The sequence below is a fragment of the Oncorhynchus mykiss genome, chromosome 19 (genome assembly GCF_057628025.1).
Source record: "Oncorhynchus mykiss isolate SJ-2025 chromosome 19, ASM5762802v1, whole genome shotgun sequence".
NCBI classification, from domain to species: domain Eukaryota; kingdom Metazoa; phylum Chordata; class Actinopteri; order Salmoniformes; family Salmonidae; genus Oncorhynchus; species Oncorhynchus mykiss.
In genome coordinates this window covers 66,265,141-66,279,168 of record NC_143040.1, presented here as the reverse complement: position 1 = coordinate 66,279,168, position 14,028 = coordinate 66,265,141, and the positions used below count along the sequence as shown (strand labels likewise).

At 42.4% G+C, this 14,028-nt stretch overlaps 1 protein-coding gene and 2 long non-coding RNA genes across 7 annotated transcripts in view; 2 read left to right on the top strand and 1 right to left on the bottom strand.

Moving 5' to 3' along the window:
* Positions 1 to 2,325, bottom strand: part of LOC110498392 (connector enhancer of kinase suppressor of ras 1) — an 84,173-nt gene extending 81,848 nt beyond the window's left edge. For all 5 annotated transcript variants that reach the window (XM_090211530.1, XM_090211532.1, XM_090211534.1 and 2 more), the window contains exon 1: positions 2,177 to 2,325. In XM_090211530.1, the coding sequence (XP_090067656.1) occupies positions 2,177 to 2,228 (52 nt within the window). In that variant the 5' untranslated portion in view covers positions 2,229 to 2,325. The remainder of the gene's footprint in view (positions 1 to 2,176) is intronic.
* Positions 1 to 14,028, top strand: part of LOC149975293 (uncharacterized) — a 235,937-nt gene that overhangs the window by 76,533 nt on the left and 145,376 nt on the right. The gene's annotated exons all lie outside the window — the stretch shown is intronic.
* Positions 2,222 to 4,508, top strand: LOC149975296 (uncharacterized). Its single transcript, XR_016489058.1, has 2 exons — positions 2,222 to 2,346; positions 4,075 to 4,508. It is a non-coding gene; the product is annotated as an uncharacterized LOC149975296 (long non-coding RNA).

Sequence of the window (14,028 nt, the reverse complement as noted above, 5' to 3'; positions counted from 1 at the left end):
GTGCTCTCATACATGCTTCAGTGTTGCTTGCCTCGAAGCGAGCATAAAAGGCATTTAGCTGCTCTGGTAGGCTCACGTCACTGGGCAGCTCGCGGCTGGGTTTCCCTTTGTTGTCCATAATAGTTTGCAAGCCCTGCCACATCCGACGAGCATCGGAGCCGGTGTAGTATGATTCAATCCTTTGTTGTCCATAATAGTTTGCAAGCCCTGCCACATCCGACGAGCATCGGAGCCGGTGTAGTATGATTCAATCTTAGCCCTGTATTGACACTTTGCCTGTTTGATGGTTCGTCTGAGGGCATAGCGGGATTTCTTATAAGTATCCGGATTAGTGTCCCGCCTCCTTGAAAGCGGCAGCGCTAGCCTTTAGCTCGGTGCGGATGTTGCCTGTAATCCATGGCTTCTGGTTGGGATATGTATTTACGGTCACTGTGGGGACGACGTCGTCGATGCACTTATTGACGATGCCGGTGGCTGAGGTGGTATACTCCTCAATGCCATTGGATGAATCCCGGGAACATATTCCAGTCTGTGATACCATAACAGTCCTGTAGCGTAGCCTCCGCGTAATCTGACCGCTTCCGTATTGAGTGAGTCACTGGTACTCCCTGCTTTAGTTTTTGCTTGTAAGCAGGAAGATAGAATTATGGTCAGATTTGCCAAATTGAGGGTGAGCTTTGTATGCTTCTCTGTGTGTGGAGTAAATGTGGTCTACAATTTTCGCTGACAAATTCTCACAAGGCACCCCTATCGCTCCCTTGTACTTTCGTCTTTTCTTCACACGAATGACGGGGATTTGGGCCTGGTCTCGGAGAAGCAGCATATCCTTCGTGATAGACTCTTTAAAGAAAAAAATATTGGTCTAGTTTGAGGTGAGTAATCGTTGTTCGAATATCCAGAAGCTCTTTCGGTCATAAGAGACGGTAGCAGCAAAATTTTGTACAAAATAAGTTACAAACAATGTGAAAAAAAAACACAAAATAGCACAGCTGGTTAGGAGCCGTAAAACAGCAGACATTCCCTCCGGCGCCATTCTTTCTCAGCTATCATTACCATATTGCAATGGTATAAATTCAGTGCAGACCTTTTGAAATCATTGAATGTGGAAAATATGCTCTTATGAACAAAAACAGCCTATAAGCAAACTAAAAAAGTATGTGGAACGATCTACAAATTCAAGCTTAAACTGTTGTGTGTAACAGATTGTATAAGTTTCTGACTGTCAGAGGCATTTGAGTAACTGGACTAGTTTCTACTCGCTGAAAATGATGGCTGCAGTATTGGTGTAATTTAGACCCATTTGGCTGCTTTGAAAAAATAGATATAAAATACAGCACATTCCAATAGTTCCACATAATAAATACATGTAGAAAGTGACATACTGTACTCACGCTTTAGTCAAATTGTCAATTTAGTAGGCATCAAAACACAAGGACATTAGGGGCCATGGCATAGCCTAGTAGCCTGATTTATCCGGGCTGTAATACACAATGAATTGGTATATAGCCTACAGCCTGACACTAAAGCCTGTAAAAACCAAGCATGCCATGAAAATGGTACATTCTGAATCGGGGAGGATGGCGAACAATCTACACATTTTTTGTGTGTTTTTTTTTTTTAAGACTTAAAAAATAAAGGAATTGACAAAGGTGTCAATTTCTCCCCATCCTCAGAATATAAAATGTTCATTGTTATGGCATGCCTGGTTCAATAGTTATTGACGAGAGAACACCTAGTTTCTAAAATAAAACGAATTTTACCTTCGTGGCGAACCGAACCATATACCTACTGGCATATGGTTCCGACTCTAAAAAGGTAATGTAAAAAAATACCTTCCTGTGGATATCTTGTCTCAAATTTCAAGCATTTGAAGGACAAACCGCACAGATAACCGGTAGAGTAAGTTTAAATGTCGGCCTAATTATATAAAACATTCTGACTTGTAAGAAACATTTACACGATTTTGCAGGCAAAAGTATCAGGATAAGCTATTTATATTATATACCAATTAATTGTGTATTACAGCTTGATCAATCAGACTTGGCACCTATCAATGTAACTTCCTCATTCCACCTCCCCTTCCAAGATGATTCGTGGCGCTTCTATTTACGGCTACCGGTGTGAAAACCGAATTAAACTCACCTGCCAAACACAAACAGCGCCAATTATAGCCTACCTTTGAGCCAGTCGCTCACTCTCTCCTTGCTCCACGACGTTATAGGCTGCATGCTGGGAGTCCTGGGAATGTTGATTAAATTATTCCCAATCGAATTCTTCAACGGACTCTACTACTCTGGATCAGAGGAAGGAACATTTCATCCTGACGATGGGCACTCCCATTTACAGGTACAAGTCTCTCCGCGAACCAATAGCATTAAGCTGTCTGCCTATGATTCAGACACACATATTTTTATTCACACTCACATTGTCGAGCGGTGGGAGTGGTAGAGTAGAATACTGCCATTATTTCAAACTTTAGCCTACATAATTTGATGAGGGATTAACCGAAAGAATTGCAACGGGTAGTGAAGGCTGGTCTTTATTTGTCGACTTAATTCTTATTCCAAAGTTCGTTCCTTTTTCGGAATAGGTTTAGTTTCTCGAGTGGTTAGGAGTTTTTTCCTTTTTTAGCAATAGTGAGAGCCAAGTGTAATGTAGCAACTATTTAAACTAACTATGCTACTATCTTTTACTCTATATAACTATAGTTTACCATTGAATGTGAGTTGTTTTGGTGAATTATTAATATACCAACAAAATAACGTTAACACAAACAGGCTTCAGTTAGAACAGATGATCAACACATTTAACATTTCATCTGAGTATCGTTTCCAATAATACACAAATGGCATTAGTGTAGAAAATAACTTAGTATTGGCTTTCTTTTTGGTGCCTGTCTGGTTACAGTTGAATAGTTTGACTTGGAATAGTTAGGAAACAGTTGTGAAATGTGTTGCTGAACCATTGGAAAACATTGCAATGCTGAATGTACCTCATGAAATCCAAGCCTGATGAAAGGCCAAGCCATCAGAGGCCCTTTGACATTTTCCACCCCCTAGCGTTTCTCTCTTTCAAATCAGACATGATGATAGAGGGATAGAAGAGCTAGTCATTGGTAACTGCATACAGAATAGCAAAATCAAGCAAACAACAACATTTGCTTTAAAAAAAAAATTAGGCTGAGGGGTGCCTCCAACCTCCTGTGGTATGCGTGTAATCGTCCTTAGAACCTTTTTTTGGTTCTATTGTTCTTATTTAAAATTTGTGTAGTTCAGTCCTTGAGCTGTCTATTGATATTATGTCATGTTTTATGTTCTGTGTGGACCCCAGGAAGAGTAGCTGCTGCTTCAGAAACAGCTAATGGGGATCCTAATAAACTACCCTAATACCTGGATTTTGTCTGAAAGTGGGCGTTTGCGAAATAAGTGGGAGGATCATCATAAGTGGGTGTATGAAAACCTAACACCTAATTGGGTAGATTGATTGCCACTCAAGACCAATTTTGCATTGCTGCTTCCTTGTAGCTTTTTCGCTAAGTCTAACTTTAACCTCGTTCTCTTAACCTGTCGCGTAAATTCTCCTAACATGCAACGTTAGTTCTCCTAACCTGCCACGCAGTAATTCTCCTTACATGCAACATTAGTTCTCCTAATCTGCCACACAGTAATTCTCCTAACCTGCCACACAGTAATTCTCCTAACCTGCTACGTTAATTCACATACTTGGAGATAGAGGAGAGATCCTATTGGCCTGAGAACTCTGAATTTAATTCATATTAAATTAAATTCAGCTGCTATATCTATTGCTTCATTAAACGTTAGTGGGCGTGGCTTTTTGCCAGGGCGATGGGGGTGGGTAGCCAAGCCACCCTTTTCAAGCCCAATGGCATATAGCCCAATGGCATAAAGCCCAATGGCATATAGCCCAATGGCATATAGCCTACTGTAAATGCCAAGGTCTTGTTATACTTTTACTACACTATATCAAGAAGTGGATTTGCATCATACCAATATCTTTACCTTTTTAGTGTTTATTAATCTATTAATGCTGTTTGCCCTCATTGTCATCCGACAGGTGGCGTCACACCTAGGCATCGCTCGTCCCTCAACCGACAGTGCAGGCGGATTGGTCGCTCTGACGTAAGGCATCGATTTGCCCTATAACATTTCCTTTCATGTCTGCACACAGGCTACTCAAAGTAAAAGGGAATCTGCTTGATTGAAGCTTTGCAACAGAGCACAGACCAGGTCACCATAACCTGCAATGGGTAAAGAGGCTCTAGTCTAGTAGTCACTTGATTGTGGAGATCATTCAGACCTGGGTACTATTGGTCCTTTTGCCCAATTTGTAATACCAGCATTCCCACTGAACAAAAGAATGCAAGGATGATATGTCTTGTTATTGTACTGAGAATGGCAACCAAAATATAAACGCAACATGTAAAGTGTTGGTCTCATGTTTCATGAGCTGAAATAAAAGATCCCAGGAATGTTCCATTCACACAAAAAGCTTATTTCTCTCAAATGACCATTATTCCTCCTCCACCAAACTTTACAGTTGGCACTTGGGCAGGTAGCGTTTTCCTGGTATCCACCAAACCCAGATTCGTCCATCGGACTGGTGAAGCGTGATTCATCACTCCAGAGAATGCGTTTCCACTGCTCCAGAGTCCAATGGCGCGCAAGCTTTACACCACTCCAGACGTTGCTTCCAGAGGCAGTTTGGATTTGTACGTGCTACACGCTTCAGCACTCGGCGTCCCTGTTCTGTGAGCTTGTGTGGCCAACCACTTCGCGGCTGAGCCGTTGTTGCTTCTAGACGTTTCTACTTACCAATAACAGCACTTACAGTTGACCGGGGCAGTTCTAGCAGGGCAGACATTTTACAAACTGACTTGTTGGAAAGGTGGCATCCATTGACAGTGCCACGTTGAGAGTCACTGAGCTCTTCAGTAAGGCCGTTCTACTGTCAATGTTTGTCTATGGAGAATGCATGGCTGTGTGCTCGATTTTATACACCTATCAGCAACCGGTGTGGCTGAAATGGCCAAATCCACTCATTTGAAGGGGTGTCCACATATTTTTGTATATAAAGTGTATATTGGAAGGAGCTTAGTATATTAATTATGGTAGATAAATACATGCAGGCACTATTCGTTTTTATTGACTTGGAAATGTCATCACACACTAGCATAGTTTGACAGTCAATAAAAATGGATTGGCTCATGCAATGGTACTACAAACCATCTTCCTGTTACTACATGTAGGCCTATGTCTCAATTAAATTGGCCCTCTCTTTAACGAGTCTGAATACCAATGACACAACATCAAGTCTCAACATGACGTTTCTGCTCTAAAGCGCAGCAAGAGTTACAGTAAAACCACAGGCCTCAGCGCAGCAGTCAATGGCTTCCTGTCTCTCACTGCCTTGAAAGTCAATAACAATTATTCTCTTGCTTAAAGTCAATGACAGAGAACACTGATAGGAAAACATTGCTGTCAAGCTCCTTTTCATTCTCTGTTCAGCCTGCAGTCAGGTTATATAAGACATTTCCTGATACAACATCACTCGTTCACATTCTGCCTCACTATACCTTCATAAACAATCAGTAAGTGTATTGGCTTTTACATTCATGCTTTTTAGTGTTGATTGGCATCCAGCCATAGTGATTTATTCATAATTAGTGCTCCTCGACACAGAGTTCATTGGTGGTTGGCTGATTGCACTTTCTCCGGCATTAAGCAGCTAATTAATTTGGCTGCAACCCTATTAGGAGAGCAGTGAGGCCCGTTGGACTCAGATTAGCAGAGTTTGTAAAAAGTACTCTAACGGGATATTATTGATGCTTTTTTTAATACTTTACAGGGTCTTTTATTTAAAAAATACTGTGATAAAAATAAAGTTTTGCAAGGATGCAAAGAGCCAGAAAAAATGCCCTCTTGTTGTATTTTTGGAAAATTACTGAATTGTTTTGAAGATGACCCCCTGATTACTTCACAGGATAAAATTGCAGTTTCCACATAATGCTGAAAACATATAAAAGAAAATGTAGTTTCCACGTATGTAGAAACTTGAATTGTGCTGAATATAAGTAAGTAAGACTAGCTGTCGCCATTGGCGTCGGCTAATGGGGATCCTAATAAATCAAATCAAATCAAATGTAAACTTAAATTGCTCTTCCACATGTGTAGGAACATTGGTGCAATAACAATCTCTTGTGGACAGACGCACATAACAATCTGTCACTAGATTTGAGTTTTGGGTTGGCGAGATTCTAATTACACCTAGTAACACCGTTGTGTTGCATGTTGTATTGACATAGTAACCATGTTGAAAATTCTAACTACAGCTGGAGAACATTCCACCTTTGATGTGTAGGCCATCTTATGCAGTATCGCCAAGCAACAATTTTTCCAATTAATTAACAATTAATTAATACGGAAGTGCTGTCTGCATTTCCAATACTGCTAGATTACTGTTATGGTACATTTTTAATTTTTTTTATTTTACCTTTATTTAACTAGGCAAGTCAGTTAAGAACAAATTCTTATTTACAATGACAGCCTAGGAACGGTGGGTTAACTGCCTGTTCAGGGGCAGAACGACAGCTTGGGGATTTGAACATGAAACCTTTCAGTTACTAGTCCAAAGCTCTAACCACTAGGCTACCCTGCCGCCCCTGTATATACAGTACAAGGAGGAGGGGGATTCAGAATCCCTCCCTCCTCCTTTCTCTTACTATTCTAGACACCACCGTCTCTCTCTTCCATGTTTTTCATCAGCGTCGACTCCAATTGAAAATGAAGTGAAATAATAATGGCAGCTTCTTATATTCCATCTAAGGCCCCTGTTCTGGGACTCAAATATTTAGTATTCAGTCCAGACATCACGCTCAAGTCCCCTGTCTCAGAGAATCTGGGCTTTAGGCAGCCACATACGACATGCATGCACACACACACGCGCTCTCTCTCTCTCTCTCTCTCATGCACCCCCCAAAAACACACACACAACCCCCGCTCCCTGGCAGTGATGAATCATGGTAGTGAAGAGTGGGACTTCATTCTGTTGCACATGGCCCTGACTGAGTCCTACACCCATCACCCATGATCCTTCAGTGCCATCCGGGCAGGGTGTCCCCAGGTTGTCTCTACTTATGGGGGCAGGGTGTCCCTAGGTTGTCTCTACTGATGGGGGCAGTGTGTCCCTAGGTTGTCTCTACTGATGGTGGCAGGGTGTCCCTAGGTTGTCTCTACTGATGGGGGCAGGGTGTCCCTAGGTTGTCTCTACTGATGGGGGCAGAGTGTCCCTAGGTTGTCTCTACTAATGGGGGAAGGGTGTCCCCAGGTGGTCACTATTGATCGGGAACACGTCTGAGTCACATGATCTTCACCGATGATGACATCACCATGGCTTTGGAGGGAGGAAGAAATCCCTATGTCCCCTATGACAAGTACCACCCATATGCTGCTTTAACATCCACCGTGACCTGAATTGAGTTCATGAACAAAAGTGGATAATTAGCCAAATTACAATCTGGAAAATGTATAGAATTTTTGATTGAAATAATATGTATATATTTTTTAAATTAGGATTAGCTCTGGGATTGAAAAACATGATCTCAATTTATGCGCTGGTTCACACTGTGTGTAGACTGAAAGTCGTCCTCTATACATAGCATGCAGCATCAAATAATCAAACATACTTCCTTTTAGTTAAAAAGTGTGCTGCTCGATGCACAACCACACTGCCACTTTCTTTGATTAGATTAGTGTGTGTGTGTGTGTGTGTGTGTGTGATAATGACTGACAGTAACAGGGTCAACAGAGTTATTTAGTCTGGGAAAGATAGACCACTGAGGAAGTGTCTGTGGGATTCCCTTGGAGTCTGGGGACGGTAGAGTGAAGTGCCTGTCTGGGTCTGCTCTGTATCAAACACTGGGACAAACGAGTCATTCGAGTTTGGGGACAGAATTGAATGCGACACAGACTATATGATGGATGACCACCCCTAGGTGGCATTAGCGTGCCCCGACCCGACTAAGAGCACTTTGTAATGGATCTGTCTTGATGGGAGAAAAAACAATCCATTAGTTATACTCTACTTTACTGTACGAATGGCCCAGTGGCCACAGCTTCTGGGAAGTGAATGATTTCCCCCCTTTTTTTAAATTCACCACTTCCCCACTCCGAGATGTCAGTGTGTGAACATTTGGTCCAGTCACTGAGATTGCAGTGATGTTGAGTGCAGTTTATACATGTGCCAAATTAGAGCACATGCAGTACCTCTCAATATTATTAGATCACCCATGTAAATTAGATCACTTTTCTTACAACAGTTGTGCTTACTCCTATGAGCAAAATGGGTGTACTGTTGGATAAGCCTTTTCTAAGTGGGCGTCTTTTGCTAGGGGCAGGGATGGATGGGCCATAGGGCAATTCTGGCAAATGCCAGATGGCTGGTCCAAATTGGGTTTTTATTTGGCTAATAATGGGGGGCCTTGAGGGCTACGGGTTTGTCATATTTAGGTGGCCTTGACAAATGATTGAATGACTCATACCATATACCATGCTGTATCAATACTTGTTCTTTTATTCCGAAGATCTCCAGCACGCCTTACAGGGAAGAGACTTGAATACAAGAAAATCATATGGAGACTATAGGAAATGGTCAAAGGTTTTTCTCGATTGAGGCTGCCACTTCAGACATAACAGAACAGTACAATCTGCACTAGACTAAACTAAATAGGAGTTCAGAGATGCAGGAACATATGCTGTACAATATATACTATCACGGTGTGAAGGGACTCATTATGTAATCAGGGCAAAGTGCTATGAAATGTTCATATGCAATTACAGAAGACACGTCTCTTGATACAACACATCCAATGCATGTAATCATTAGTCCTTTGTGCTGTGTTACCTTGGTGTTCAGAACTCCATGGATACAGCTACATTCTGTAGAAATAGTTTAGCACCAGAATAATGCATTCTGTTCAATGTGGGTACACTGTTTTAGTACATAATGGCTGCTGTGTGTGTGCGTGCATGTTTGTGTATGTGTTTGTGTGAGAATGGCTCAAGATGAGTATACATTATTGGTTGAGTGTTTATGAACACGAAGAAAACTATACACAGTCTTCATATCCCGAAAGAAAGAAATTTCCCACTACAATACATTTTAATAGAAAGTCTGCAACAATAGATAAGATCTTGCTACCATGGAAAGGAAAATACCTGTCTATTTGTGTAAAAATCACCCTGATTAACTCTTTAGTCATATCACAGTTTACCTATTTCATTATGGCCTTGCCTACACCTAGCGACATGTTTTTTTCAAATATATGAGCAAAAAATATGCAATTTTATTTGGAACGGTAAGTCAGACAAAATTAAACGGTCCTATTTATATAATCAATATGAATTCGGAAGGCAGAAATGATTAAATATTAAAGCATTAGACCTCTCACTAAAGGCTTCAGTCATACAAAAGTTATACTTAAATCCAAACGGGTTCTCTAGCAGGTTAGTAAGAATGTCTCATGATCAAGAATGGCCCTTTCCCCTGTATTCAGATTACAACCAGAATCCACCAGAAAAGACAGAACAAATATGTTTTTGTAAATTATCTTTGTAAATTATATTCATAAATAGGACTGGTGGAGTTATGTCTCACATGCAGTTAACCAAAATATTTGGAAGTGTCTGCTCAACACAAAATTACAACCAACTAATTGTAGCATTACCGCAAACATGGAAGAGGCAAGTGGAAGTTGGAGAAAGTAAGGAACTTGTCTGTCCCTGCATTAAAAACCCAAATTGCTTAAAGAAAATTGTGATAATATAGATTTTCGATGTACTGATTCAATGGCACATGGTTTATGAATTGGCACATAAAACGATGCCGGAACCTGGAGGTATGTTGGGTCATTGTCCTGTTGAAAAACAAATGATAGTCCCACTAAGCCCAAACCAGATGGGATGGTGTATCGCTGCAGAATGCTGTGGTAGCCATGCTGGTTGTGTGCCTTGAATTCTAAATAAATCACTGACAGTGTCACCAGCAAAGCACCCCCACACCTCCTCCATGCTTCACGGTAGGAACGACACATGCAGAGATCATCAGTTCACCTACTCTGTGTCTCACAAAGACACGACGGTTGGAACCAAAAATCTCAAATTGGGACTCGTAAGAACAAAGGACAGGTTTCCACCGGGCTCAGTGGTGGATTTAGGTATAGGCTACATGGGCAGCCACTGGGGGCAGCACGGGCAGCACGGGGGGAGCACGGGGAGAGCACGGGGGCAGCACAGGGAGCCCAGGGGCAGCACGGGGAGCCCACACAAAACATTTTGGACAGGTGACCATCGGTTTTCTATCACTCATTTGCATGTCACGTCAAGTGATATCATGTCACCGTGTGAGACTGTGGGTCAATTAACCTTGTCGGAGTGGGCACCCTGATTCTAGTTTGTGAGCTAGGCAGGCTACTGCCTGGGAAGGTCTCCTACTCAGAAGTACGAAATGGGGAGGGGGTGGGGTAGGTTGACTTTCAGGTCTCCCCACTGGAAGCCTGAGGTAGTGGGAGTGGGGGAAATCTATCAAATAGCGCAACTTTAACTTTGTACAGTACTAATGCAATTAGTAAAATCAGTCACGCTACAAAATGCTACCAAATGAACCACAATTCATTCATAATACTGTGAATATATAGCTTCACAGACATTGTTGCATTTTTTTCTGTTTTGTGTGAAATGGTTGAGAATAGTATAAAACCAGTCTGCACACCACCAGGGTGAATCGGTTTAGTCTTGACTCTTGGTTGACAGTGTTGTGGGACGGGTAATGTATTGAATCAACACATTTGGTTCTATTTGTCTTATTACTTATTTTTGGTATTTATGAGTCTTACTTCTGTATATATTTTTATATTTATATAATTTTACATGTTATGAATATTTATGTGTTATTCCAAATGTCTGAATAAAAATGACAGTGCAGAATGGTGATTATTTGGGGGGGCGAAGGGGGGGTTCGCCCAGGGAGCCATACAAGCTAAAACCACCACTGACCGGTCTAATGTCCTTTGCTCGTGTTTCTTGGCCCAAGCAAGTCTCGTCTTCTTATTGGTGTCCTTTAGTAGTGGTTTCTTTGCAGCAATTCGACCATGAAGGCCTGATTCATGCAGTGTCCTCTGAACAGTTGATGTTGAGATGAGTCTGTTACTTGAACTCTGTGAAACATTTATTTGGGCTGCAATTTGAGGCTGGTAACTCTAATGAACATATCCTCTGCAGCAGAGGTAACTCTGGGTCTTCCTTTCCTGTGCAGTTGTTAGGAGTGTGTGTGTGTGTGTATAGGAGGTGAAGTCAGGTGCAGGAGAGCAGAGTGTAGTGAACAGGCGCACTTTTTATTCCGGTCCAAAATGACAGCACAGTAACATAAAATGTGCCCAAACACGGAACATAGACAAAAAGTAATGCGCAATATCCACGTAACACAAACAATCTTACACAAAGACATGATGGGGAACAGAGAAATAAATACATATGGATTGATTGGGGAATGAAAACCAGGTGTGCAGGGAACAAGACAAAACAAATGGATACATGAAAAATGGAGCGGCGATGGCGAGAAAGCCGAATGCCGCCCGAACAAGGAGAGGAGCCGACTTGGAGGAAGTCTTGACAGGCGGTCCTCATGAGAGCCAGATTCATCATAGCACTTGATGGCTTTTGCGACTGCACTTTAAGAAACTTTCAAAGTTCTTGAAATGTTCCTCATTGACTGAAAGTAATGATGGGACTGTCACTTCTCTTTGCTTATTTGAGCTGTTCTTGCCATAATATGGACTTAGCCCTATTTGGTAAAAGACCATCTTCTGTATACCACCCCTACCTTGTCACAACACAACTGATTGGCTCAAAAGCATTAAGAAGGAAAGAAATTCCACAAATGTAACTTTTATCAAGGCACACCTGTTAATTGAAATGCATTCCAGGTGACTACCTCATGAAGTTGGTTGAGAGAATGCTAAGAGTGTACAAAGCTGTCATCGAGGCAAAGGTTGAAGAATTTCAAATATATTTAGCTTTTAATATTTTTGGGGGTTACTACATGATTCCATACGTGTTATTTCATAGTTTGAATGTCTTCACTATTATTCTACAATGTAGAAAATAGTAAAAATAAAGAAAAGCCCTTGAATGAGTAGGTGTATCCAAACTTTAGACTCGTACTATATATATATATATATATATATATATATATATATATATATATATATATTACAAGTAAACCTTATTGTTCTTTCATAATTTTCTATAAACTGAAAGTATCCATACTAATGTTAATCATAGATCGTAGTAATTGCCTCTAGTATGTTAGATGATGTCTGGTTGCCAATAGTAACCAAAATTCAGCCAGGAACACTATTCACTTAGCCCAGTGAATAGACTAGATGGAGAGGGGGAGCTCTCCGGACTGTGCTCTGTATGAAAAGGCCTTGGGACAAACAGTGGTGGTCAGTGCTGTTAGAGATTAGGGACAACCTTTTCTTTTATGTGCATTGCCTTATTTATATTACAGCATATTGGATGACTGTCATTCATATTCCATTCACCCAGCTCGATGTGACTTCGATAGGTTTAGGCTCCTACGTGATACTTGAATTTGTCCTATACCCATCATGAGGTTGCTACAACTTAGCCTACAAATAAAAGTTTACAACGTAGGTGCACAGGTCGAGAGACGATGACACATTCGATACTGCCTTGCACACTCTTGCCTGCATCTAGCTGATCTGGTGTGAAATCATTATTACAATCCAACTTAATTAAACAATAGTTTCTACTGGACCGATTCAGGTAGGTCCCTCCATGTTTCGTTCAGTTTGCTTTCATTTATTGACAAACGTTTTGCAAAAGAATTGGCGAAATTATGACACGCCTGATCATCCGCAAACACAGTTCACTTTCATAGCAGCCACATACAGCATCATCACTTTGCTCATTGTATAATTCCTTCTCACATCTATGCACTATCACCTTTTTAACTTTGCTTGTGGACTTCAGTGCACAACACAACAGCTGTCTGTGACCAGGTGCAAAAATCTATCCAAACCAAACCATCATACCATAACCACTAACTGCTACACTGCCTACATCGTTGTCACCAAAATAACTTTTATATTGTAGACAACAAAATAGAACTAACATGTTACCAATCCTGGAGGCTCCGGACCGGAGGGCGCCGCTGGAGGCTCCGGACCGGAGGGCGCTGCTGGAGACTTAGCTCTAGGAGCAGGCACAGGACTCACCAGGCTGGGGAGACACACAGGAGACTTAGCTCTAGGAGCAGGCACAGGACTCACCAGGCTGGGGAGACACACAGGAGACTTAGCTCTAGGAGCAGGCACAGGACTCACCAGGCTGGGGAGATACACAGGAGACTTAGCTCTAGGAGCAGGCACAGGACTCACCAGGCTGGGGAGACACACAGGAGACTTAGCTCCAGGAGCAGGCACAGGACTCACCAGACTGGGGAGACACACAGGAGACTTAGCTCCAGGAGCAGGCACAGGACTCACCAGGCTGGGGAGACACACAGGAGACTTAGCTCTAGGAGCAGGCACAGGACTCACCAGGCTGGGGAGACACACAGGAGACTTAGCTCCAGGAGCAGGCACAGGACTCACCAGGCTGGGGAGACATACCGGAGGCCTCTTCCTTGGCCGAGGCACCAGATACACTGGGCCTTGGAAGCACACTGGTGGTCTCGAGCTCAGAGCTGGCATCACCCTTTCTGGCTGGATGCCCACTTCCACCCGGCAAATGCGGGACGCTGGCACCAAGCACACCGGCCTGTGAATGCCCGGCCGAGACACAGTGCGCGTTACCCCATAGCCCGGGGCCTGACCAGTCACCTAATCGCCACGGTAAGCACGGGGAGTGGGCTCAGGTCTCCAACCTGACTCCGCCACACTCCCAATGTGCCTCCCCCCCCAAAAAATTTGGGGGCTGCCTCTCGGGC